At 32.7% G+C, this 27,715-nt stretch overlaps 1 protein-coding gene across 7 annotated transcripts in view; it reads left to right on the forward strand.

Annotated features, from left to right (window-relative positions):
• LOC145246711 (uncharacterized) overlaps positions 1-27,715 on the forward strand; it is a 186,390-nt gene that overhangs the window by 46,190 nt on the left and 112,485 nt on the right. For 4 of the 7 annotated variants that reach the window (XM_080108445.1, XM_080108446.1, XM_080108453.1 and 1 more), the window contains exon 2: positions 11,974-12,043. In XM_080108445.1, coding sequence (XP_079964571.1) covers positions 11,974-12,043 — 70 coding nt within the window. Of the gene's footprint in view, positions 1-1,081; positions 1,209-11,973; positions 12,044-26,520; positions 26,985-27,715 lie in introns of those variants that run through there. The other 3 variants (XM_080108448.1, XM_080108447.1, XM_080108452.1) reach the window with 3 other exon arrangements.

A 27,715-nucleotide genomic window follows, 5' to 3' on the forward strand; every position in this document is an offset into this window, starting at 1 on the left:
GTAAGATCTTTGACTTACTTGTTGTTTCATCAAATACTTCTGCATGCAAAATCCGATCCCGCATTTTGCTAATTCCTACCCTCTGATGAGAAGGAGAGTATTTCTTCGAAACTCCGCGGATTAAGGACTATCCATTTATCTAGTGTTTCCTTTTCAGATTAAATATGTTTTTAACTCATTTCAAAGTGTTTTTTAACATATTTTATTAACTGTTTGCTCATATATATATATATATATATATATATATATATATATATATATATATATATATATATATACACGTGTGTGTGTGTGTGTGTGTGTGTGTGTGTGTGTGTGTGTGTGTGTGTGTATACAGGGTGCCCACAAAGTCTGGCTACATAATCTACAGGATGCTTCCACAAAGTCTGGCTACATTATGTAGCCAGACTTTATGGACACCATGTATATATAGATATATATATATACATACATGCATGTATATATATATATGCATGTATTATATATATATATATATATATAAAATAAGAATCTGGATGTTGAACAAAATTTAAAATTTTCAAAAACCTTTTAAACCTGTGTGTATATATATATATATATATATATATATATATATATATATATATATTTGCGTCAGTGTGCACATAGAAGACTCTTCATTCCAGCTTTAGACATACATAAAAGTTCACAAATGTGGCATAAAAACTTTCCTTCTTGTAAAAATGATCGCATGATAATATTGTGAATCCTCGAAATGTCGTGTCAGGCCACTTTTAGATTTGCAGATTAGACCAAATATATGACAACTTGACGTTGCCAGTTGTGCTGTAGAAGCTTCCTCATAAGACTTGTTGATTATGTGATTTCATATGATTAACAAAACCAGCTTTTGACAGAAAGTATCTGCCACATACAGTGCACTTCAGTTCCTGTTGCAATTTCTCTGATACTACACTATCATCCTGTTTTCTTAAAACGCATTTTAAGACAACAAGCTCTACACGCCGCTCTTCAAAAATCTTACAACTTTCTCTGTTGGTTTTCCTCCACAGTGATCGATCTTCCTTTGGAGCTTCCCAATTATGTACATCCATCTCACCTATTTTCAAGTGTTATAAGTTGAACGAGCATCAAGATGGGCAATATTCCAATGACCCTGAGTGTTGCGAGGGCAGAACAAAGTGGACTCTTTCATGGAGACATCAAAATAATGGAAGAACGTTACCAAGGTATAAGCATGAAGGCAGTTTATTATTCATCTTTGCCATAAAAGTGATTAAAGGCTAAGCAAGCCTTTTGATTTGCAAACGATGTTGCTAGTTTCAGTTTTTTTTTTTTGTACAAATACTATTATGTCATGTGTTCCTCATAATTGACTGATCTATTCCCTGCTTCCTTTGTTCCAGCTCGTGTGACTCGTTCGTGTAGAAGTCTTCATCAATTCGCTGTTTTAATACCTCATTGTAATACAGCTTCCTATTCCAGTAGCTTCTTGCCAGGGACTGCAAGTTTGTGGAACTCTCTTCCTGCCCATTTTTTTCCTTCTACCTACAGCCTTGGTCTTTTCAAGATTAAGGTCAATAGGCATTTCCTGTTTTTGCAATAATCAGATTTCGCTCTTGTTAGCTCCTTACATCAAGTGGTTTCATGCCTTGCCTCAAGCGATTTCGACAAGAAAAAAAAAACTGGATACTCTGTCGCAACTTACTGTTCTAACGGCGGATTCCATAGATTCGAGGGCGCAAGTTTGGTTCTAAATTAGCTTTAAGAATCATTAGATTGTTCTTTGTCTATCACGACACATTTCTCAAGCCTGTATAGAAGCTGAGACGATTATTTCGTAGATGAATTCTCCTTGTTGATGATGAAAGACATAATCCAGTCATCATAGACAACTTGTGAGGAGAAGTGAATTTTGCAACGGAAACATACTGTGTTGTTTGAAAGGAACTGCTACTATTAGACACAGAGGGTGGGATGCAGGCAGTGGTGATCGAAAGTTATTGCTGAACCTTGATAAGAGATGTTCTTGAAGCTGTACATCAAAGATCCTCAAAAAGGAGAAAATTTATAGTAAGGTCTAGAATAAATAAAATTTTGCACATATTTTCTTATCATAATTATTACATAATCATCTTGTTGCCCTAGGAATGGGTTCTAAAGAAAGGCGCGAATAACAGGTTTAGGTAGGAAGAATACACTGTACAAGAAAGTGAATACAAAAAAATGTTGTTGGTATAAACCGTTCTCTTAAATAATCAACTTATACCAAATTTCCACTAATAACGATTATTACACTATTGCCCCAATGACTACCAAATACATTAACCATTATCCTCGAGTGGCCACCGGGCCTTGATAAGTGGTGACTCCTCTATAAAAAAATATTCCAACTGTTAAGACTGTAGTCTCGCGTTAGGTTGAAATATTTCCTCATAAAAGAATTAACTCTCGAGAATTTTTATAATAGTTAGAAGAGTCCATTATGAGTGAATAGGTAAATCTGCATAACAATTACGTCATGACATTTACTGTTGTAACTCGTTATTAATGACTTAATAATTATTTTCTGTTTGTTAATCATAAGTCCAATCTGAATATCCCACAAAAATGCAAGTTTTTTTATATGATCCCTAGAAAGGGAAATAACTGAACAGCCTTGCTTCACATTCTATGAGCGATGTTTCTGCTAATGGGGGAAGAATTGCTGTTTCCTGGATCAGAACCTATCCAGCTTCCACAATAGTTCTTGACCTTGAAATAGTATTTATTTTTAGTAACTTACATCAAGTAGCTTCATACCTTACCTAAAAAACTTTTAAACATTAAGCATAGTAAAATTAAGTTATAAATGCATTGGAATTCTAATTTCCTTATTCTTTTAGCGAGAAGCAAAGGGTAGTATCTGTTCTCATATTTCACTTCATCTTTTCTATCCTTAGTCAGTGAAGAAAAAGTCCTTTTAGACAAATTATGTTTGTTTTTGAGTTTCATGCAAAGATTTAAATATTTTAAACGGGGTTGATATTTACATGCTGCCCACCTCAGCAAGATGTGACACAAGGTCGGGAAGTGAGGATGTCCAGCTAGCGCCTCTAAAGGAAGAGCACGCTGGCCCAACAAAAATTGCACGGGCAACCCCATAGGCATTCCCCATCAGGGGCACTTTAAGCAACAAGCGATAAACTTGCCCCACCCAAAAGCCGGGGAAAAGGCCTGGGAGAGTAGACCTGCGGGGGTAGTACCATTAATCGTGGTTTTCTTGCTTTAGAATTCAAGGCAGCTAGTAATTTATTAGTTACTAGCTGTCCCGACCTGGCGTTTCCCGGCAGTATTTAAACTTTAATTATTGTTTTACATTGCTTTTTAAACTTTGATAGTTTTTTTTAAATACAAATGTATCGAAATACCATGTGCAAAAAAAAAAAAAGAAAGTGTATTGATCAGTGAGATGCATAATTGACAAATAAACGGAGGTTATTTTTTCAATTACTTACTTTCCAAGGTCATTTTATTTTTTTCGAGCATATATGTTGCTAAACCTGGCTTCAACTGGCACAGGTTCCATTCAATACATAACACAATTCTTGTCCATTCAATATACATGCATACAAAACATCGTTACATTAAATTTTGATAACCTTTCAGCCGGATTAAATATCACATGTACCTCAGTCGGAAAATCAAACAATAGGGGGGAAAAAATCAATAAATTCACAATAATCGAAGCATAACAATGAAATGTTTCATTACATTTCATTTAATGCGGAGTCGGGCAGAAATTGGAGGGGAGTATTTAATTATTTATTTGTTTTTGTCTAGGTAAACCAAAATGATCTGTCTTTATTCGGGACAACAATGAGTCCTTTCTTAAGATGCGTCTTTTTTTAAGATGCGTCCATTGAATCTGAGTGTTTATCAATGGAAGTGCTATTTCAACCCTAAGCATGATAAACTGAATGACAGGCTTGAAAAATGGTATTTCAAATTTAATCATGGCATATAGACAAACAAACAGACTTCAGACAAACTGGTGTCTGTGTGTTGTTCCATAGGTAATGGGAACAGTTTCAATTACTAACATTTTTAAGTTCTCTTTATATGAACTTCTTTGTATATATTCTTATTCTACTTGTATTTCAACTTATCTGTGGATTTGTTTGAGTTCGTTGGTTATGTGGGTTGGTTTATTCATTCAATTATTTTTTCTTAATATTTCGGATGGTTTTATCATTGCCATGCAGTTTATGGTGTCAATCTTCCTTTTGATTCCAATTTCTCCCAGTTATTTTTCTATTTTTTTTAGGGGGGGGGGCTTTCTTAGTGTGCCTACAATTATTGGTATCATAATGATTGTCTTCATATTCCATATTGCTTTTAGTTCTCTGGCAGGGTCCATATATTTGCTTCGTTTATTTATTTATGTTTTTGCCTCTTTTATGACGATAAATCCACAACCAAGGGGAGTTAACTATTTCTCTCCTTCAAGCAGAGATACCTCCTTCTTTTTACCTTTGTTTTGTGAGTTCTCGTGTGGGGATACAAACATAACAACATAAAGATGATTTTAAAATCAGTGTAAATGAAGATAGAGATATGTCACTTCCGTCTGTGAAATGAAATGTGACACACAAACTCAAGTAATATCCGTCTAAAACTGAGACATGTAATTTGTATTATTCTATGTACTGTTTCCTTTTAAACAAAATTACTACGTCAAGTCAACTGTGAGTATCCTCATTTTCTCTACTACTTTCTGCCATTCATATGCTACACACATACACCTACATATTCGTCTTTGGGCAATATCTTCTGCAAAGCATTAATGCCGACATCCCATTTTCCTCCTTGATCTGCTCCCTTTAAAGTGTTGAGTTGGCAATATCTACAGTTAGGAAGGCTTTATTCTTCTTGTTAACTATTATCATGTCCGATATTCTAGTTTGGACGAGTCTATCTGTGGACCTTCATGTTCCAGAAGATTTCATGCTTTTTATTTTCCAATGCTATCTGTACTATTTTTTTGCATACTCAAAGTGCAGATAATTGTATAATTTCCAGTAGACTACATTCCCCACACTGTCATGTGCGTTTTGTATTCTTTGAGCTTAGTTTACTGCATTCACTTATGTGATTTACCACTTTGTCTCTTTGTCCACACAGACTACATTTACTGTTTTTCTGGTTTTTAACAATTTTGCTCCTGATATAATTTGTTCTGATTGCATTTTTTTTTTCTCCGGCTGTCAGCAGCGTTTCTCTGTGAAAGCGGGTTGGTGGGTGGGTGCGTTGCCCGGTCCTAAAATCAGCTTAAATATGATATTATTTAATATAATAATATTAAATACATTATGATATAAAATTAAGTTATAAATGCATTGGAATTCTAATTTTCTTATTCTTTTAGCGAGAAGCAAAGGGTAGTATCTGTTCTCATATTTCACTTCATCTTTTCTATCCTTAGTCAGTGAAGAAAAAGTCCTTTTAGACAAATTATGTTTGTTTTTGAGTTTCATGCAAAGATTTAAATATTTTAAGCGGGGTTGATATTTACATGCTGCCCACCTCAGCAAGATGTGACACAAGGTCGGGAAGTGAGGATGTCCAGCTAACGCCCCTAAAGGAAGAGCACGCTAGCCCAACAAAAATTGCACGGGCAACCCCATCGGCATTCCCCATCAGGGGCGCTTTAAGCAACAAGCGATAAACTTGCCCCACCCAAAAGCCGGGGAAAAGGCCTGGGAGAGTAGACCTGCGGGGGTAGTACCATTAATCGTGGTTTTCTTGCTTTAGAATTCAAGGCAGCTAGTAATTTATTAGTTACTAGCTGTCCCGACCTGGCGTTTCCCGGCAGTATTTAAACTTTAATTATTGTTTTACATTTCTTTTTAAACTTTGATAGTTTTTTAAATACAAATGTATCGAAATACAATGTGCAAAAAAAAAAAAGAAAGTGTATTGATCAGTGAGATGCATAATTGACAAATAAACGGAGGTTATTTTTTCAATTACTTACTTTCCAAGGTCATTTTATTTTTTTCGAGCATATATGTTGCTAAACCTGGCTTCAACTGGCACAGGTTCCATTCAATACATAACACAATTCTTGTCCATTCAATATACATGCATACAAAACATCGTTACATTAAATTTTGATAACCTTTCAGCCGGATTAAATATCACATGTACCTCAGTCGGAAAATCAAACAATAGGGGGGAAAAAATCAATAAATTCACAATAATCGAAGCATAACAATGAAATGTTTCATTACATTTCATTTAATGTGGAGTCGGGCAGAAATCGGAGGGGAGTATTTAATTATTTATTTGTTTTTGTCTAGGTAAACCAAAATGATCCGTCTTTTTTCGGGACAACAATGAGTCCTTTCTTAAGATGCGTCTTTTTTTAAGATGCGTCCATTGAATCTGAGTGTTTATCAATGGAAGTGCTATTTCAACCCTAAGCATGATAAACTGAATGACAGGCTTGAAAAATGGTATTTCAAATTTAATCATGGCATATAGACAAACAAACAGACTTCAGACAAACTGGTGTCTGTGTGTTGTTCCATAGGTAATGGGAACAGTTTCAATTACTAACATTTTTAAGTTCTCTTTATATGAACTTCTTTGTATATATTCTTATTCACTTGTATTTCAACTTATCTGTGGATTTGTTTGAGTTCGTTGGTTATGGGGGTTGGTTTATTCATTCAATTATTTTTTCTTAATATTTCGGATGGTTTTATCATTGCCATGCAGTTTATGGTGTCAATCTTCCTTTTGATTCCAATTTCTCCCAGTTATTTTTCTATTCTTTTTTTGAGGGGGGGGGAGGGGCTTTCTTAGTGTGCCTACAATTATTGGTATTATAATGATTGTCTTCATATTCCATATTGCTTTTAGTTCTCTGGCAGGGTCCATATATTTGCTTCGTTTATTTATTTATGTTTTTGACTCTTTTATGACGATAAATCCACAACCAAGGGGAGTTAACTATTTTTCTCTTTCAAGCAGAGATACCTCCTTCTTTTTACCTTTGTTTTGTCAGTTCTCGTGTGGGGATAAAGATGATTTTAAAATCAGTGTAAATGCCATGCAGTTTATGGTGCCAATCTTTCTTTTGATTCCAATTTCTCCCAGTTATTTTTCTATTTTTTTTTGGGGGGGGGGGTTCTTAGTGTGCCTACAATTATTGGTATTATAATGATTGTCTTCATATTCCATATTGCTTTTAGTTCTCTGGCAGGGTCTTCGTTTCATATTCCATATTGCTTTTAGTTCTCTGGTCCAGGGTCTTCGTTTATTTATTTATGTTTTTGACTCTTTTATGACGATAAATTCACAACCAAGGGGAGTTAACTATTTTTCTCTTTCAAGCAGAGATACCTCCTTCTTTTTACCTTTGTTTTGTGAGTTCTCGTGTGGGGATACAAACATAACAACATAAAGATGATTTTAAAATCAGTGTAAATGAAGATAGAGATATGTCACTTCCGTCTGTGAAATGATATGTGACACACAAACTCAAATAATATCCGTCTAAAACTGAGAGATGTAATTTGTATTATTCTATGTACTGCTTCCTTTTAAACAAAATTTCTACGTCAAGTCAACTGTGAGTATCCTCATTTTCTCTACTATTTTCTGCCATTCATATGCTACACACATACACCTACATATTCGTCTTTGGGCAATATCTTCTGCAAAGCATTAATGCCGACATCCCATTTTCCTCCTTGATCTGCTCTCTTTAAAGTGTTGAGTTGGCAATATCTACAGTTTGGAAGGCTTTATTCTTCTTGTTAACTATTATCATGTCCGATATTCTAGTTTGGACGAGTCTATCTGTGGACCTTCATGTTCCAGAAGATTTCATGCTTTTATTTTCCAATGCTATCTGTACTATTTTTTTGCATACTCAAAGTGCAGATAATTGTATAATTTCCAGTAGACTACATTTCCCACACTGTCATGTGCGTTTTGTATTCTTTGAGCTTAGTTTACTGCATTCACTTATGTGATTTACCATTTTGTCTCTTTGTCCACACAGACTACATTTACTGTTTTTCTGGTTTTTACCAATTTTGCTCCTGATATAATTTGTTCTGATTGCATTTTTTTTCTCTCCGGCTGTCAGCAGCGTTTCTCTGTGAAAGCGGGTTGGTGGGTGGTTGCGTTGCCCGGTCCTAAAATCAGCTTAAATATGATATTTTAATTTAAAAAAATAATGTGACAACAGTTGTAAGAAATAATTAAAAAAAGGGACTTGGGTGCTATTAGCCAGAAGCGAAACCAAAAGCAAAATTTTGTAAGAAAAAAAAAAAAAAAAAATGATGTGTGCCAGGGGCAAACTCGCATAACTTAACTTAGTAAGCAATGGGACTACAAGGACACAGATGTTATAACGTTGCAAATTTAGCTTTTTAAAACGAAAGAATGAAACGACGGTTCACACATGCATGCTTTGCAAATAGCGTCAAAAGCAAGGTTTTTATCTGAACTCTCCATCAAACAAAATGACATTTCTACACGAAATAATTGACGATATTTTTTTCCAAATTTTTTGGTATTATGTGTCCGAGAGATCACTCTTTTTAACGGTACCACGCTTGTGCCCGTTTAATGCAGATGACAAATTTTTAGCTGACACACGAACACACACACACAGACATTTAAGATTTATTTAATAGAGAAGAAGAAGAAGAAGAAGAAGAAGAAGAAGAAGAAGAAGAAGAAGAAGAAGAAGGAGAAGGAGAAGGAGGGGGGGACAATTTTAATGGTAGGTATTCCAATCTTAAAATCTTGCTGCAAAACAATACAAAACAAAACTATGGCAACAACAAAAGTAGATTTTCTCATTTAAATTGTTACTAATCTATATAAGAATATGATGGAGTCACCATGTTGTCTGCCTCTGTATGGAACTATAACTGCAAAATATGTCAAATATTTTGACAGTTGCACACATTTCTTAAAGAAAAACATGGATTGTACTGGAAGGGGGCACCCTGTAAAAATAATGATCTATCATGATCCCTATCACAGACGGTTACGTTTCCAACCTGTTTCCCTGACCAGCAAGAGCAACATGCATCACTTTTAGATCTATTTCTGACCACAGTTCCTGATGATTGTGTTATGAACGCCCACAGCCCACTTGGGAATGCTGATCATGTAGTAATAATAGTTAAAATCATCCTAAACTCTAGAGCCAAAATGGAAGAGCCATTGCTCAAAACAACAAGATATTATAAAAAGGCCGACTGGGAAGCCATCAGGGATCTCATTAGAGACGCCTCATGGCGAAATATCTTTTCACTTCCTGCTGAACAGTGCGCAAATGAGACGACTGAATGGTTCAAAACAACAATTGAAGCATATGTCCCCCCACGCGGAAATTTTATAGCAAGCCCCACTCTCCCCAATGGTTTACTTCCACATGTGCAGCTGCCATCGCGCAAAGGCAGAACACGTACCACAGATTTAACTGACATAAATCCAGTTCAAACAGACAGAAGTATATCGAAGCCAGAAGTAACTGTAAGAAAGAAACAGTGACAGCTAAGAGAGAATTTACTGAAACCACCCAAAAACGCATTGAAGCTCAGAAATTAGGAACCCGTGACTTCTGGAAAATCTACAACAGTGTAGTAAATAATGGGCAATCAACAATTCCCCCACTATCCAACAATCATGAAGTTGCTTGCCCAGCAACCGAGAAGGCTAACATGCTTGCCAGTCGGTTTGCCTCCAACTCCACACTAGACCCTGCTAACCACCTTCTCCCAGACTTTCCTTTGCAGACAGACGCCACACTTGACGATCTGAAAATCACTCCTTCTCAGGTGCATGCTATTATAAAAAATCTTGACACTGCAAAAGCATGTGGACTTGATCTCATCCCGGCTGTGCTATTAAAAAAGTGCTCTGCCGAAGTAGCTCCAATCCTCTCCAAACTTCATAACAAATGCCTTAATGAATCTTGCTTTCCTGCCTGCTGGAAAACTGGTTCTGCAGTACCAGTTTTCAAGAATTCTGGCGAAAGAACTGACCCAGCAAATTACCGCCTCATTAGCCTCCTCCCACTTTTTGCCAAAATATTTGAGTCCATAATTAACCAAGCTCTAGTCCATCACCCTACAGATGCTAAACTTCTTACCGACTAACAGTATGGATTTAGGCAAGCCCATTCCACTGCAGACATTCTAACTGTAATCTCTGAGCATGTATACCATTCACTTGACAAAGCAGGGGAGGGTAGAGTGGTAGCTCTGGATATATCCAGGACTTTTGACAGGGTATGGCATGAAGATCTTCTCAGGAAAATCAGATCATACGGTATGACTGGAAGAATACTTAACATAATTAAATCCTTCTTAGATAACAGAAAAATCCAGGTTGTCCTCGACGGTCGTACATCTAAACAATATGATATAAATGCGGGAGTGCCTCAGAGGTCTATCCTTGGACCTCTATTATTCCTAATATTCATAAATGACCTCCCTGACAAAATTGTCTGTGAGATGGGTATATATGCTGACGACACCACGCTCTATAACAAACACAACAGGAAAACAAATGAACACATATCTAAAGAAATGGCAGAAACACTAGAGAATGACCTCCAATCTGTAGTGGAATGAGGACAAAAATGGATGGTCACATTCAATGCTGCCAAGACTAAACTTGTTTCCTTCAATAATTACAAGAAACCTTCTCTACCACCAATAGCAATGGCCAAAGATATTTTATGTGAAAGCACATCTTTTAAATTCCTCGGCCTAACGTTCACAGGAAACATGAGTTGGAACAATTACATTGAGAGCATTGCTAAACCGCTGCGAAAAAAGTAGGTTCTCTCTACCGAGCTAGAAAGCTACTGACCCCTGAAAGTATCCTGTACCTCTATAAGGCCACCATTTGCTCATGTATGGAGTATTGTTGTCATATTTGGACCGGTGCATCTGCTATTAGTCTCTCACTCCTAGACAAGGTTCAAAAGAGAGTCGCCAACCTAATAGGTCCTGAACTATCATCCAAGCTTCAGCCTCTGTCCCATCGACGCAATGTAGCATCCCTCTGCCTGTTCTACAAGTACTTTAACGGTGTATGTTCCGACGAACTCCAAGCACTTGTACCCCCTCGACGTAAATACCCCTGACAAACCCGACAAGCAGTACCAATCCACCCCTTCACAGTAGAGATCCCTAGATGTAACTCCAGTAGTTTCTTCCCCAGAACCGTTAGACTTTGGAACTCTCTGCCAAGTTCCTGCTTCCCCAACTGTACTGACATGCAGAAGTTCAAGTGTAACGTGAACCGACATCTTGCTGCCCAACTCCCCACCTAGTACCCCTGTAGCCTGTGTCCCTAATAGTAGCCTCCTACATCAAAGTGGCACTGTGCCTTGTTTGGGGTGAAAATGCAATAAAAAAAATTTTTTTTAGATGATCTCTTTTTTCATAGATATCCGATTGTAAAGAATTAGTGACTCTTGTCCAGAATTTTCTCTACATTAAAAAGCAAAAATAAAGAGAAATTTGTACATTATACCTACTCGTGACAAAAAAGAAAATATTGTACACCTAAAATCACGCAAATTGATCAAGTACTTTTATTTTTTATTTTTAAATAAGAAAATCAAATTCTGTGGCTAAGCAAACAGTCACAATATCCCGACGCCATCTTGGAAACAGATTAAAAACAAGGGCGATAATTCCGAATGATTCAAACTTGCGAGATTTCAGAAAGCCATTGGAAAAAAACCTCAGATTTATTTAAAAATGGATCTCTTTTTAAAAATAAAACTACTTGATCAATTTAAGTGATTTGGAGAATGTGATATTTTCGTTTCATCACGGGTACATACATCGTACAGATTTTTTCTTTATTTTTGTTTTTTAATATAGAGGGTATTCTGGACAAGCCCCGAATCATTTTTTTTTTTTTTTGTCTTCCCGGGTTGTATATGAAATTGTTTTCTCTTCACAGTTCTGTCGTAACAACAGCAACTTACAATTGCTATGGGAATTGAGAGAACGACAACTTGAAGGAATCCTAGGTAATTATTATTCTTATTTATTTCCATTAATAACAATAATTTCATTTGCTTTTACGGCATCACAGGATAAGTTCCGACTGGAAGTCAGCAGAAAACGGTGTTAGGCTAAAATAAGTTCCGGATTTAAAATACTTCCTGTTACTTCCGATTTGGGTTTAAAAATAAAGTTTCTGTGTCCTGTTCGCTTTCTGTTGTGTCGATATATATAAACATTCTTTCATTCTGGAATATTTAATATTTCCCGTTGTCTATTGTTATACTTCGTTGACTGATATTTCGCTCACATATTTCTGCTCAAATAAGGCATTTCAATAGACAATGGTGGAAAGTCTCGCATTCCTCAAATGGAATTAATTTGCGTTTGTGAAACCCATCCAATGCCTCTCTTTACAGGGTCACCTGCTAAATATCCAGCAGGAAGAATTGGTATTATTACTGGAATTTCCACGAATTCTGTTAGTGCACTTCATAAACAATGTATTACAATAGGATATCCAAAAAACAAGGAAACAGGTGTAGCGAATCGTTATTTATATTATATTTATATAACAGATTCGCTATATCCGTTCAAAGGGAAATAACTCTATTAAGATAATTTCAAGTTTTAAAATAGACGCTAGATCTAACAAATGGTAGAATATTTACTGCGTGTTTTGTCCTAAAGTCATGTAAATTCTACGGGGACTAATTTTTGTCCTCTCGCATATGGGTATAGTAAACAGGCTAGGCGCATTGCAATTTCGATTATAAATATAGTATGCGGGAAAAATAAAAACAGTTTAGTGAGGCATCTGCCCTCCTAACTCCATCGCGAGATGTAAAAATTATATATCAGGAAATAGGCATGGTGAAGTGATTCACGCTAATGGATAAATACCTTCCCAAAGGATTCCTATTCACGCAATTAGCAGTGAATGACTTTCTTTAAACCTTTCTCTTTTATCCAGACATATGGATTTATATGTAACCGTCTGCATCAAAACATTTCTAATTTTCTGCTCAAATAAAAAAATATAATGGATTAAAATTCTATGTTGATTAACATCAACCTTCCTAATTTCGTAAGGGATTACCAAGCAAAAGAGAGTTAATACGCCACACCACTAAAAAAACTACTGTGTTAAATAAAACTATTTTTTAATATATATGCCTTGTTCGAGTTGTGTTTAATAAGTTCTCCATCTCAAGCCCATGTAAATACTGTGTGGACTAATTTTTAAACAGTCCAGAAATTTTGAGAAATTTGTAATCCCAACAATAAATACCATATCACGTGAAAAACAAATTGGTTAGCAACTTTCTTTATTTGCTCCTACCTCCATCTTAAGATGTAAAAAAGGGTTTTACCATGGATTTCGCACTCCCCAGAATTAATCTATGTGAACGATAACCCTTACCAGGAATTTCTGCATTACCAAGTAACCATGAACAATTTTCTTCAGAGTTTTTCTCTTTTATCCTGAGACAGGATTTATTTCAAACTGTCTTCACTAAATATGTACTTCCTCTGATGATGGAAAAAAAAACTTCCTCTGATGATAGATATTTTATTATCCAAAATTAAGAAAAATTTCTGGACATTCTCTAAACAAAATGTCTTTAATTACACGTTGATGAACACTATCTCTAACTGGCTTCATAATGGTCTGGGTGACCAAAAAGAGTCTATATCCAATAATTGTAAATAAAAATTTTTTATTTCATGCATATGAACAAGGTAGTTCGAGTTGATTGCTATTTGTTGGTGTTGTTTTTGAGTGTTGCGTTTTATTTATTTTTTTATTGAAATGGGTCTATGATATTTGAATGAATATTTAACTGTCATCGAGAATATATGATTCCTTTATGTTAGTTTCGGTCCGTGTATACTTACCATGTTACCATGTGTGACGGAATATTTATTTGAGTTAGCATGAAGAATGCAAAAGTTGATGAGGAGAAAACTGCAGTTGTTTATTACTGAAAAAAAAACAAAAACACATGGGGCATCCTATATTTTGCAAAATTTGATGGTTTATTTAATAGATGTATTTTTGGAAAACTCTTCTGTAGTACTTCTCGATTTTATTTATATTTCCCAAATATGTTAAAGGAAAATGGAGGCTAAGGATTAAAATGAAAAGCTCACTCCTTTGCTGTTGAGGTCGCTAGATGCTGGAAACCCTTCTATTATAATAGTTTCTACCAACCCACCCACCAGACTGCTAGACTTTGGAATTCCCTGCCTTTTTCCTGTTTCTCTGACTGTACTAACTTTCAGAAGTTTAAATGTACTGTGAACAGACATCTTGCTGCTCAACTTCCCACATTCTCTTGTTAGACACAATCGCGAATTCCAAGTGGCAATATGCCTTGTTTATAGTGCAAAATAAAACTTGTTTCTTTCGGTTTGGAACATTCTATATTTTGCAAATGTTTTGTTTAATCAATGCTTTTTGAAAACTTCTACGATAGCACTTCTGGATTTTATTTATGTTCCCCAAATATATTAAAAGAAAATAGGGACTAAACATTAAAATTTGATGTTTTATTTAATAGATGTATTTTTAGAAATCGTTTCTGTAGTACGATATTTTTTTCAATTCCCTACGTATCCTACCAAAAAAAATGGTGACACTCAACATAAATGCATCTGCAACACATTTATTTGTTTCTATATATTTATATATATATATATATATATATATATATATATATATATATATATATATATATATATATATATATATATATATATATATATACTCATTTATTTGTTTCTGTATATTTATATATATACTCATTTATTTGTTTCTGTATATTTATATATATACTCATTTATTTATTTCTATATATTTATATATATACTCATTTATTTATTTCTGTATATTTATATATATATATATGTATATATATATACTCATTTATTTGTTTCTATATATTTATATATATATATATATATATATATATATATATATATATATATATACTCATTTATTTGTTTCTATATATTTATATATATACTCATTTATATGTTTCTATATATTTATATATATACTCATTTATTTGTTTCTGTATATTTATATATATACTCATTTATTTGTTTCTATATATTTATATACATACTCATTTATTTGTTTCTGTATATTTATATATACTCATTTATTTGTTTCTATATATTTATATATATATTTATATATATATATACTCATTTATTTGTTTCTATATATTTAATATATATACTCATTTATTTGTTTCTATATATTTATATATATATTTATATATATATATATACTCATTTATTTGTTTCTATATATTTATATACATACTCATTTATTTTTTCTATATATTTATATATATATAATCATTTATTTGTTTCTATATATTTATATATATACTTATTTATTGGTTTCTATATATTTATATATATATAGTCATTATATGTTTCTATATATTTATATATATACTTATTTATTTATTTCTATATATTTATATCTATACTCATTTCTATATTTCTATATATTTCTATATATACTTATTTATTTGTTTCTATATATTTATATATATACTTATATAATTGTTTCTATATATTTATATATATACTTATGTATTTGTTTCTATATATTTATATATATATATACTCATTTATTTGTTTCTGTATATTTATATATATATATATACTCATTTATTTGTTTCTATATATTTATATATATATATACTCATTTATTTGTTTCTGTATATTTATATATATACTCATTTATTTGTTTCTATATATTTATATATATACTCATTTATTTGTTTCTATATATTTATATATACTCATTTATTTGTTTCTATATATTTATATATATACTTATTTATTTGTTTCTATATATTTATATATATACTCATTTATTTGTTTCTATATATTTATATATATACTTATTTATTTGTTTCTATATATTTATATATATACTCATTTTTTTGTTTCTATATATTTATATATATATACTCATTTATTTGTTTCTATATATTTATATATACTCATTTATATGTTTCTATATATTTATATATATACTCATTTTTTTGTTTCTATATATTTATATATATACTCATTTATTTGTTTCTATATATTTATATATACATTCATTTATTTTTTTTCTATATATTTTTATATATACTCATTTAAATGTTTCTCTATATTTATATATATACTCACTTATTTGTTTCTATATATTTATATACATACTCATTTATTTGTTTCTTTATATTTATATATATACTCATTTATTTGTTTCTATATATTTATATATACTGATTTATTTGTTTCTATATACTCATTTTTATGTTTCTGTATATACTCATTAATTTGTTCTATTTATATATTACTCATTTAGTTTTTCTATATATTTATATATATACTCATTTATTTGTTTCTATATATTTATATATATACTCATTTATTTGTTTATATATATATATGTATATATATATATATATATATATATATATATATATATATACTCATTTATATGTTTCTACGAAATAAAATGATGCAACAAATATGTCGTTATGAGTGCTTATTTTCCGTTCATATATTTTCTCTTTTTCTAATTTCTTATCCTTCAGATAAAAGTTCTGTTTTAACTTAGACAATAAATTAATAAATATAAAGGCAACGGGCAACTAACAGTCTCTCTTTCTCCGACTGTCTCTCTCATACACACTACGTTCTTCTTCTTCTTCTTCTTCTTCTTCTTCTTCTTCTTCTTCTTCTTCTTCTTCTTCTTCTTCTTCTTGGGTAAGTTGATATACCTATTTCTGGAATAATGAAATAATACACTTACTCAAAGACTATAACTATAGTTACATCTAACACGTTAATGGGTAGTGACTCATGGCAGTTATGGCCCATAGAACCATGACGTGTACTTCTGTAAGATACTTTTTCTAATGCATTTTTTGTTAACTAAACCATTGTGTTTGTCTTGATTATTATCGTTGTGCAAGGCTATAACACTGGCGACGAGGAATTCGAAACTTACAGTTACAACATTGGTAACGAAAGATTTGAAATTTACATTGTCACAACATTGGCAGCACGGGCCTGCAAACTGCACTTTACAAAACTAACGTTGAAGATTTACTCGAACATTACCCATGGCTATGTTGTAAACATTAGAAGTAAGGATTCGAAATATAAACATGAAAATTACTTACTATTCAATCCGAAATGAACTCCTTTGCAAATAAATAAATAAAAACAAATAAACAATTTTCATTTCACATTTTTGTAATTTTGGAGAAAGCAGCAAAAAGATGATTGCAATAGTATTTGTTGATATATTCTAATGTTGAAGAATTTTATTGTGTAGGAATATGCCCACGTTTTATTAATCAGGAAATAAACCGAAAGGTTATTTTATATGTTTTTTCTATATACATAGTCGAAGGATTTGATTTTGGCTAAACATAAAATTAAAATGAATTCACGATTAAAACTGGTTATATAATGAAATGGGTAAGCGAACTAACGGAACGTCAATTGGTAAAATGGAACACTTGCATATTACTGAGTCATATGAAATGATTACTTTGTAATTTCCACCCTTATTGTCGAAGAGAAAATTGTTTAAAAAAAGTAATGAAAATTAAAAATATATGAACACCTTTAGTAAATTAAATAAAATTAAATTGAAGAAGGAAAACTGCAAATTTTTCATGGAAAAAATAGAAATTATAGATAAAGACGATAGAAGGCCAAACCCATATTGAGTGGGTGGCATAAATATATCATTCCTGGGAAAAGCTTATCGTCACTACAAAGTTGTTTTGGTTTAGCAAATTATTACTATGTGTTTATTCCAAACATAGACAATTTGTGAGCTCCTTTTTATGAGCTATTAAAAAAAAAAAAAAAGAAAGAAAAAGATTGGGCCTGGAAAACAGAAAACATTTGAAAAAATAGAATACATCCTCATATCACAATTATTTTTGACGCACTGCAATCCAGATCTAAACTTTATTATAGCTATTAATGCTAATTCGTACGACATTTGCGCTTGTCTATTACATAAATTGAAGACGGGTCTTTAAAACCTATCGCTCATGCATCTCGTACATTACTAGAGAGTTACAAACAAGAGTTACAAACAAATCAAGAAGGAGGCATTGAATATCATTTTTGCAGTCACTAAATTTCATAGATTCGATCACAGACGACATTTTGTGCTGCAAACCGACCATAAACCATTGCGAACGATTTATAGGCGAAAAGAGTTTAGCAACGTATACTGCACATAGGCTACAGAGATGGAGGACCATTTTCCTCTATTACAATTATAAAACGGAACATCTTCCATCGCCCCCCCCAAAAAAAAAGCAAAAAAAAAAAAAAAAACAGTCATGCTATAAGATTATCCAAACTTATACCAAAATATGTTAAACCCTTTGAAGACAGCAATCGCCTCTCTCCAAACTGAGATAGAAGTAAAAATAAATGCATTACGTAACGCAATTAGGGAACTTCCACTAATACTTGAAGAAATAAAAGAAATGGCTAGACGAGGATTTCTTAAAGAACAGAAAAATAAAATAAAATAGAATAAAAACGCCGAAATATCTTGGAAGTGTATTCAATCTGCAAAGTATAAGTAGTTATATCGAGTGGTTATTTCTGCAGTATTACAGAAAAGAATGCTAAAATAATTTCATGTCGGTCATCCGGACATCTAAGAATAAAAAGTTTCATAAGAAAGTATGTGTATTAGGCGAGTATAGACCAGGAAGGTGAAATGCGATGGTAACGGAGACACTTCCTATAAGCTTCAAACCCTTATCGGAAATTCACCGACCATGGTCTAGGATCCACATAGATTTTGGATGGTTTCTTTTACCTTATAGTTGTGGACAGTTTCTTAAAATGGTCGAAAATATAAAAATTTAAGGAACAGAATGAAGTATTGATGTAATTGATGTGATGTAATGTAAGCTATATCTGTTTTATTTTAAGAATCCAATTGACTTAATTTTATAGATTAGATTTATAAAATATAAACATGTATTTTTGGGTTTACATTGACAGGTTGAAGTTTCGGTCTTTGTGATCTCGTGATCTCGGAGCCACTATAATATTCAACTAATAAAACATTTACTATAATATTTCATCATACAAAACAGATTAAAATATATATAGAAGAATGTGTATTAATGTCTGTTTATTAACGTATGGGATATATATATATATATATATATATATATATATATATATATATATATATATATATATATAGTTTTCACGTCATGATATTATTGCTAAAGAACGTGACAGTGCTCTGAAATTGTGCTGCTAGTATAAAATTCTGTCCCGGTGTTGACTGGTTAGATGAGAGGAAATAAATTATATGGAGAGAAAGTTATTGCTACTCTCTCTTTGAAAGATCATTCTGAGATAGGCAGAAATATCGGAAAGAATGTAACGATTTTCTGTATTAAATACAGATGCAGAACGTTTTTTCCTTAAGCGTGCTATTCAAGGTGGTGATTGTGTTGAACTGAAAAAAAATATGTATAGGAAAGTTTTCGTTTATCTGCTTATATTTGCAGAATCTAAAGGATGCAAAGTGTGATCATTTATCATGTATTAGCAGGCCGCCCGGCATTGCCCGGTCGTAAGATACGCTTAAATATGATATTTTGATTAATGTAGATTTCATATTTATTATTATATTATATTGGACTGAATATATAGTAGTGATTTAAACAGTTAAAAAAAAAATGACTCGTCCACCACCACTGAGAATCGAGACCAATACGTTTAGCTTTCGATTTACTTTTTCCTTTTACGTTAATGATTGAGCTATGAAAAATGTTTACTGCAAGATTAAAAATTAAAACATGAACCAATAGCTATTACGTTACGCATGCATATTCATAATGCTGTCGTTCGACTTTCACCTGGCAAATTCTATTTATTTTAATTGTCACACTTTTTCACCGATTTTCCCCGACTAAAAACCTAATATAAAGTTCCGCATGGGTTCGAATACCCTATATATCAAGTTTCATGTCTGTAGACCAAAAACTGATAAAGGAGTTTGGTAGGCAAATTTTTTTAAACAAATATATATATATATATATATATATATATATATATATATATATATATATAAAGAGGTTTGTATTTATTATAACCTTTTTACGCAAATATTATGCAAGTATAAATCATGTAGAAAATCTGCATGAATATAATTACACGTAATAGTTAAGTAAACATGAAATAAGAAAACCGAAAAAAAAAATAATAGGAATTAATTAAAATGATTATTTAAAAGAATATGAAAAATTATCTAGATCTTTTGCAGATAATTCCACGATCCATGTATAACAAAGTTGTATTTCTTTTTAAATAAATAGAAAAAAGGGTTTAAAAACAATTTAAGTGACCATAAAAGGATTTAAAAATAAATAGAAAAAAGGATTTAAAAACAATTTAAGTGACCATAAAACCAACATTTATTATAAGAAAAGTTTCATACATCCAAATACTGTGAACAAATATAGAAACCAGCTAATTATTGGCTATTGTGGTCCATGAACAGCTGACAACGATCACTGATTGAATCGAAAACGTCCCTGATCAGTTCAATTGGTATGTTGACACATCTTCTTTCTATGGATGCTTTCAACTCATTCATTGCAGCGTTTTGTGGTGTGAACCTGTGTTTAACATGCCCCCACCTACCACCCGCCAAAAAGAGAAAAATCGGGGGGGGGGGGAATCCGGTGAGTGTGGACAGTACTCGATACTTCCTCTTCGTCCTAACTATTGTGAGAAATTTCCAGTTACATGCCATGGTTCATTATTTTAAGCCACCTACAAGCAATTCTAGTAGGCGGCCTGTGATTGGTTAGTTTGTATGAGCCAAGTTAATTACTCGGCGCCCTTTTTGTAAACATTCTTTTTCCTTTCAGTCTACGATAAAACGCTCGGCAAGAAAGACTCACCAAAGGGCGGCTCCGAGAAGAATGCCTTATCGAGAATGGAGCCGCCACAATTTCTTCACGTTATATCACCTAAATGTTTGGTGAAAAAAACGACTTGAAATCTCTACAAGTAGAGACAGATTTAAAGATATCCTAATTAGAGGATGGCATCTTTTGAACATTATCATCATGTTTATATCTACTAAATATTTGAACTTTTCTCAATTCAATTAGAGTCCCAAGGGACTCGATTTATGCCTAATTAAAAGCACCAGAATTCTTGCCGAGAACATTATGAATTATCATGGATCCTTTCGAAGGAAAACGAACTACCTTTCCACCAGAAGGAGTTAACTACTGGCTCCCTATTTGGGAGGCAAAATTGGCCAACCGTTTTGCAAGAACTGTACCAGAATCAATAACTTTTCTTTGCTGTTGTAGGGGACTAAAAATTAGAGGACACCGGGGAGGAGTAATCTGCCCCTTAGATATTCCTTGTGTCTTTTACTTTTGGTCACGGGCAGACATGTTGATTTTCCCTCTCAAGAAGAGGAGAACCTTTTTCCACCACGAGGTGAGCTCTAAGGACTTATTCCACCAGCCGGTGAATCTTATTGAACTGTCTCCATTGTACTATGTTGTGTTGTTCTTTAAATGTTTGTCAGTGTACAATAAATGTGTAAATGTAATTGGGCTATTGTGTTTTATTTGTATTTTTCTGATTAGTTTAAACTAACACTGTTATAACTGGATAAATTTTGAGTTTAAAGGAATGGTTTTGTAATTTGTGGATTTATTTTACCTCTGCCAGGGAGTATTGAGTTTGTGAGATTAATTTTCTCACACTGCGTTTCGCAGGTGACTATCAAGATATGCTCTTACGTCATGATGATAGTGGGGAAGTGCTCCACCCTGCTGGACGTTCCATTTTTTTTTTAATTCCTAAACATATCTAGGGAACGTGGTATAGCGTATTCATGTAGCAAGTTGAGATAATTTAAAGAGCGTATACATTTTATTAGGACACCCTATAGATAGATATATGTGTGTGTTTTCCGGGTGGTGGAGGGGAAAGAAAGTTCCATTGACAAGTAGAGGTTATAGTCTATGTGACCTCATAGCCACTAAACTATTCAACTAAGATATTTACTATTTTGGAAAATGTGTGTGTAAATAAAGAGACATTGAGAGATAGATGAACGCGATTATTCAACCGTCGTGGACGCTGTAAAGAAATAAACAAAGCAAATAAATATGTGTTGCATGAATTCGTTCTATGACAGCTATGCTTCGAGTGTATCGGTTCATATTTCAGTTTACGGTAACTGGAAACTTCAGAAAATGCGTTACAGATAAAACATATTTGTTTCTTTTGTCAGAAGTTATATATCAACAATACTTCACCAAACAAAACAGATTAAATCTCTCGTTTGTACTGTGATATCTTGTTTGAAAAGAGAAGGAAGCGAATCGATTTACAACTGGAGAGGTGGGGGGTTAAAAAGTTAGATAATGGCAGGTGATTGAAAAAAAAAGAGCTTTAGCGATAATCTATCTCCAAGTACTGACACGATTCTAAGCAACACAAAATTGAATAAAATCGCGTTGATAAATGTCTAATTTCAACGAGTCTCTCATCACAGTCTTCTGTGCTATAAACTCGGCTTCGTTCAAATTGAGAGGTGTGTAATGAAAGCCACTAGGAAGTTAACTTATCAAGGCCTGAAGGCCACTCGAAAATAAGGGTTAATGGATGTAAGGCGGTCGTGAGAAAACAGCGAAAAGAAAAGTAATGGTGAAAATTGGGTAGGATTTAATTATTTAAGGGAGCAGTTCAACAAGAACTTGTTTACATCGAACTTGAAAACGACCATGTTGTGGTCATCTAGAAAGTAGCCACATGAGTTCCACAGATAGGTAGTTCTAAGAAAGAAACTTTGTTCATGGAATTTGCGTTTAGATTTAGGCACCGATAGAGAGTAGGGGAAATTGTTGGCAGTGGTTATAGCTAGATGAGTATTTGTGATGACTGTTTTGAGGGGAGGTAGTATACATTGAAGCTCAGTTAAGCACTTGCCATGAAAATAATGACAGAGCAGAGATAGACGCGCAACGTCTCTTCAGACAGAGATTGCGAGGAGGAGAAAAAGACATCACGAAACTGGTTTTGAACCCTGTCAAAGTGGAAAAGAGTACTCCTCACCAAATGTGACAGTACTACATTTTAGGATGTATTTGGCTCTTATACAGGCAGAGGATTGTGTCGGGAGTGAAATACCTTCGGGAGTGGTAGAATGATTTTTTTTTTTTTACACAGTGGTCAACACTTATCAAGGCCCGGAAGCCACTCAAGGATAAGGGTTATTGCAAGTACATTACGTTAGTGTGGAGATTTGATGAAGTGTTTACTTAAGGGGGCGGTTCATTAAGAATTTGTTAACGTTGGACTTGAAGACATCCAAGTTGCAGTCAGTATTCCGATACGATTTGAAAGAAGCGCTGTTCATAGAATCTGCGTTTAGATTTAGGCACAGATAGAGAGTGGTGGGAAATTGTTGATAGTGGTTGTAGTTAGACAAGTGTTTTTATGAATGTTTGGCAAGAGGGAAGCTTAGATTGAGGCTTAGATGAGCACTTGCCATGAAAATAACAGCTTTTTTAATGATGAGAGAGAAATACATTTCTATGTGCTAGAACGTTTGCATCCCAAATGCTACCAAATTATTCACAATGTAGAAACTATGCATAAAAAGAATTAAGCGTAATAATTAAATGAAACTAATCTTTTAATAAAAAAACATAAAAATGAATAATTTATTAATGAACGCTCGTTTTTCAAACGAATAGGTAAATTATTAACCTTCATGAAGTCGCTTGCATATCCATGACTGAGTATATTAAGAAGATCGTTTTAATAATATCTTTAATAGAAAAAGTAGGCTTTTAATATCAATGTAAGCACAACGAACAATTCAATTATATATATATATATATATATATATATATATATATATATATATATATATATATATATATATATATATATATATATATTAGCTTGGTGCAAAAACAATTCCGTTTTCTCACATATGTTACTTTTATCTATGATTTCTGAATCAATTTATTGATTTATATAGCCATGTTATATCTCGTTTTGAAGCGCATTTTTCGCTCTATCTAATCGTCTTATTCGTTACCGTTCTCAATCTCTTCATTTATTTTCTTGCAGGCTTTTCGACAGCATAGACAAAATTCAAATCCGCAAAATTTTCTTGCCCCAGTTTAAACTAGGCTTAAAAGCTGCCGGCACAGCTCGAGATACCAATGATGCGTTTGGCCCAGAAGCCACTAATAACCGTCTGGCACAATGGTGGTTCAAGAAATTTCGCAATGGTGACGAGAGCCTCGAAGATGAAGACGGTTGCAGCTGGCTGATTGCGATTGATAACGGACATTTGAAAGCCTTAATTGAAGCCGATTCTCACAAAACAACACGAGAAGTTGCTGTTGAATTCAAGCTCGACTATTCGACAGTCGTTCGCCATTTAAAGCAAATAGTAAAGTAAAAAACGTTGGATAAATGGGTGCCGCATGAATTGAATAATAATTTTTTAAAAATTGTCGTTTTTAGGTGTCTTCTACGTTTCTTCTGCACAACGAGCAAATTGTGACGTGTTATGAGAAATGGATCCTCTACGACAACCGGTGACGTTCGGCATAGTGGTTGGATGCCGGAGAAGCTCCACAACACTTCGTGAAGCCGAAATTGCACACACACACAAAGGTTATGGTGACTGTTTGATAATTTGCGGTCGGTCTCATATATCACAGCTTCTTGAATCCGGGCAAAATGATTACGACGGAGAAGTACTGCCGAAAAATTGACGAATGCACCAGAAACTCCAACATATGTGCCCGAGATTAGTCAATATGAAAGGACCAATTCTCCTCCATGACAGCGCTCGCCCGCATGTCGCTCATCTGACCCTGCAGAAACTAAATGATTTTGGCAACGAGACTCTGCCTCATCCGCCATATCCACCGGACCTCTCGCCCATCGATTATCATTTTTTCAAGCATCTCGACAACTTCTTGCGCAAAAAATGCTTTACAAGCCGGGATGATGCCAAATCTGCCTTTAATAACTTCATCGCTTCCAGAACTCCGGATTTCTATGCTAATAGGATAAATAAACTAGTTTCTCGTTGGCAAAAATGTGTCGATTCTAATAGTTCTTATTTCGATTAATAAAGTTTATTATGAAAGGATATATATATATATATATATATATATATATATACTATGAAAGGAGATATATATATATATATACTATGAAAGGATATATATATATATATATATATATATATATATATATATATATATATATATATATATATATACAAATTAGGTAGGTAAGAAAAGTTTCCTAGACAAAAGCCAATGTAAACTTCAATCTAATATTAATATTAATATTTATATATTAATCCCAACCAAATACAAAAGCTCAATAGGAAGTAGAGTTTAATACAAGAAGCATAAATGAAAACTGTAAATGAAAATTTATTTTTTGATAGAATGCCCACATACATATAATTAAGAAATCCTTATTTCACGGAGATTCCAAAAAATGCAAAATTCTTCTCTCCAGAGGAAAGAAATATGTTAGCAAATTTATACACATAGCACAATGAAAAATTTGCTGCTTTTAGCATTGGATGAAGCGACATTATATGACGGTGGTCATAAAATGAAAAAAAAAAAAAAAAAAAGAAGTTTGTAGACCGTTCATAAAAATGAATAAATAAAAATGAAAAAGAAACCGAAATAGGTAATTCCAGAGTATTATGAAATCTTTTGGTTGAGATCAACAAACGAAGAAAAAAAAAATACATGTCTATATTCGGAATTTCCATCAATCTCAATTCACAATGATGAAGTAAAAAACAAGATCCGTCGTTGAAGAATTTTATTTGTTAATCATCTTTGTTTGAGGTATTCTGTCACAAAAAGTAAAGTTTACATGTAAATTTTAATTTAAGGTTTTCATTTATGCTTCTTTTATATATATATATATATATATATATATATATATATATATATATATATATATATATATATATATATATATATTGAGTAAAATGATTCATAATTTTGAATCAAAAATCAGTTTCCAAAGTAAATCAAACAAAATCAATTTCCTTTTGAAACTGATTTTTAATTCAGAATTATGAATCATTTTACTCAATATTAAAATAGCTCTAGGATATATATGCCTATCGAGCTTATTGTATATCCACATTACAACGAGTACTGTTTTTCTTTTAATAGTATTAATACATGTTCTAGTACATTCAAATAAACTCTGCTTTTTAGACTCTAGGTCTAATTCCCTCAATATATATATATATATATATATATATATATATATATATATATATATATATATATATATATATATAAAGTAAAGTATGAACTAGACATAACATTATATAAATGTGTATGAAATATGAGATTGATTTCTTGCAGACTGGTGAGTAGGAGGATGACAGCCACCACCGAAGCTTGCTTGATTGGAAATCGTGCATTGTTTATCCAATGCTTGAGTAAACATCGATCCATTAATCTTCTTTGATGTTGTTTACAGAGTCTAGTACGACGAGGTACAATTTGAATTTATTCTTCTTACAACTTCACTGTGTCAATCCTGTTTATCACACAAACACCCGAGTCTCAGGGTCGACCTGTTGCAATTTTCTGCTTCATTCAAAAGAAAAAAGAAAAAAGATTAACGTATATATTCCAGATTAAACACGTTCTTATGTACATACTTCATGAGTTCAATCATTAGCGGAATTTAAAGATTGTTTCGTTTTAGTGTGGAAGACATCTTGATGAAGCTTATCTAGAAAATACGTGGACGAAATGGAATACCTTTGTTAACCGTATATTTTTGAGACAAAAAAATAATGGCGGGATCATATTATGATACGACACAAAGGTAGATTATTATTAATTTTTTTTATCTCCTTTTTATTGTAATAGTCCTTCTTCTCTCTCTCTCTCTCTCTCTCTCTCTCTCTCTCTCTCTCTCTGTATGTCTGTCTGTCTGTCTGTCTATATATATATATATATATATATATATATATATATTATATATGTGTGTGTGCGTGCGCGCGCGCGTGTGTGTGTGTACCTATAAAGTTCAGTTTTTTCTCGCTCTGACATCGATATTTAAAGATCCTACTTTTTCTATTACTATTTATTTGGTTCTCCACGATAGCAAAATGTGACGCAAGGTCGTTTTTAATGTGGGGAAAAGACAGCTTCCCAAAAGGGGGGGGGCACTCTAGAAGTAACAAGAAATAAACATTGCCTTAGTATAAAAGGGTTTTGCCTACATTGACTAGGGACAAACTAACTTAAATGTAGCAATCTTAGCTGAAGGCCAGATCTACTTTTTCTATTTAAAAAATTATTAAAACGAACTTTTTAATATAATCAGTCATGAATATGCGAGCGACTACATGAAGGTTAAGGAGCGTTAATTAATTTCTTATTTATTTGTAATGGTTTCTTAGTAGATGGTTGATGCCATTTCACCATTACGCTGAATTCTATTTATGCATACCCTATATATTCATAATATAAATCATGTATAAACATGAAGAATTTAATATGAAAACGGAAAATATTTTATATATATATATATATATATATATATATATATAT

The sequence above is a fragment of the Euprymna scolopes genome, chromosome 24 (assembly GCF_053919585.1).
Source record: "Euprymna scolopes isolate OS-2025 chromosome 24, ASM5391958v1, whole genome shotgun sequence".
Lineage (NCBI taxonomy): Eukaryota > Metazoa > Mollusca > Cephalopoda > Sepiida > Sepiolidae > Euprymna > Euprymna scolopes.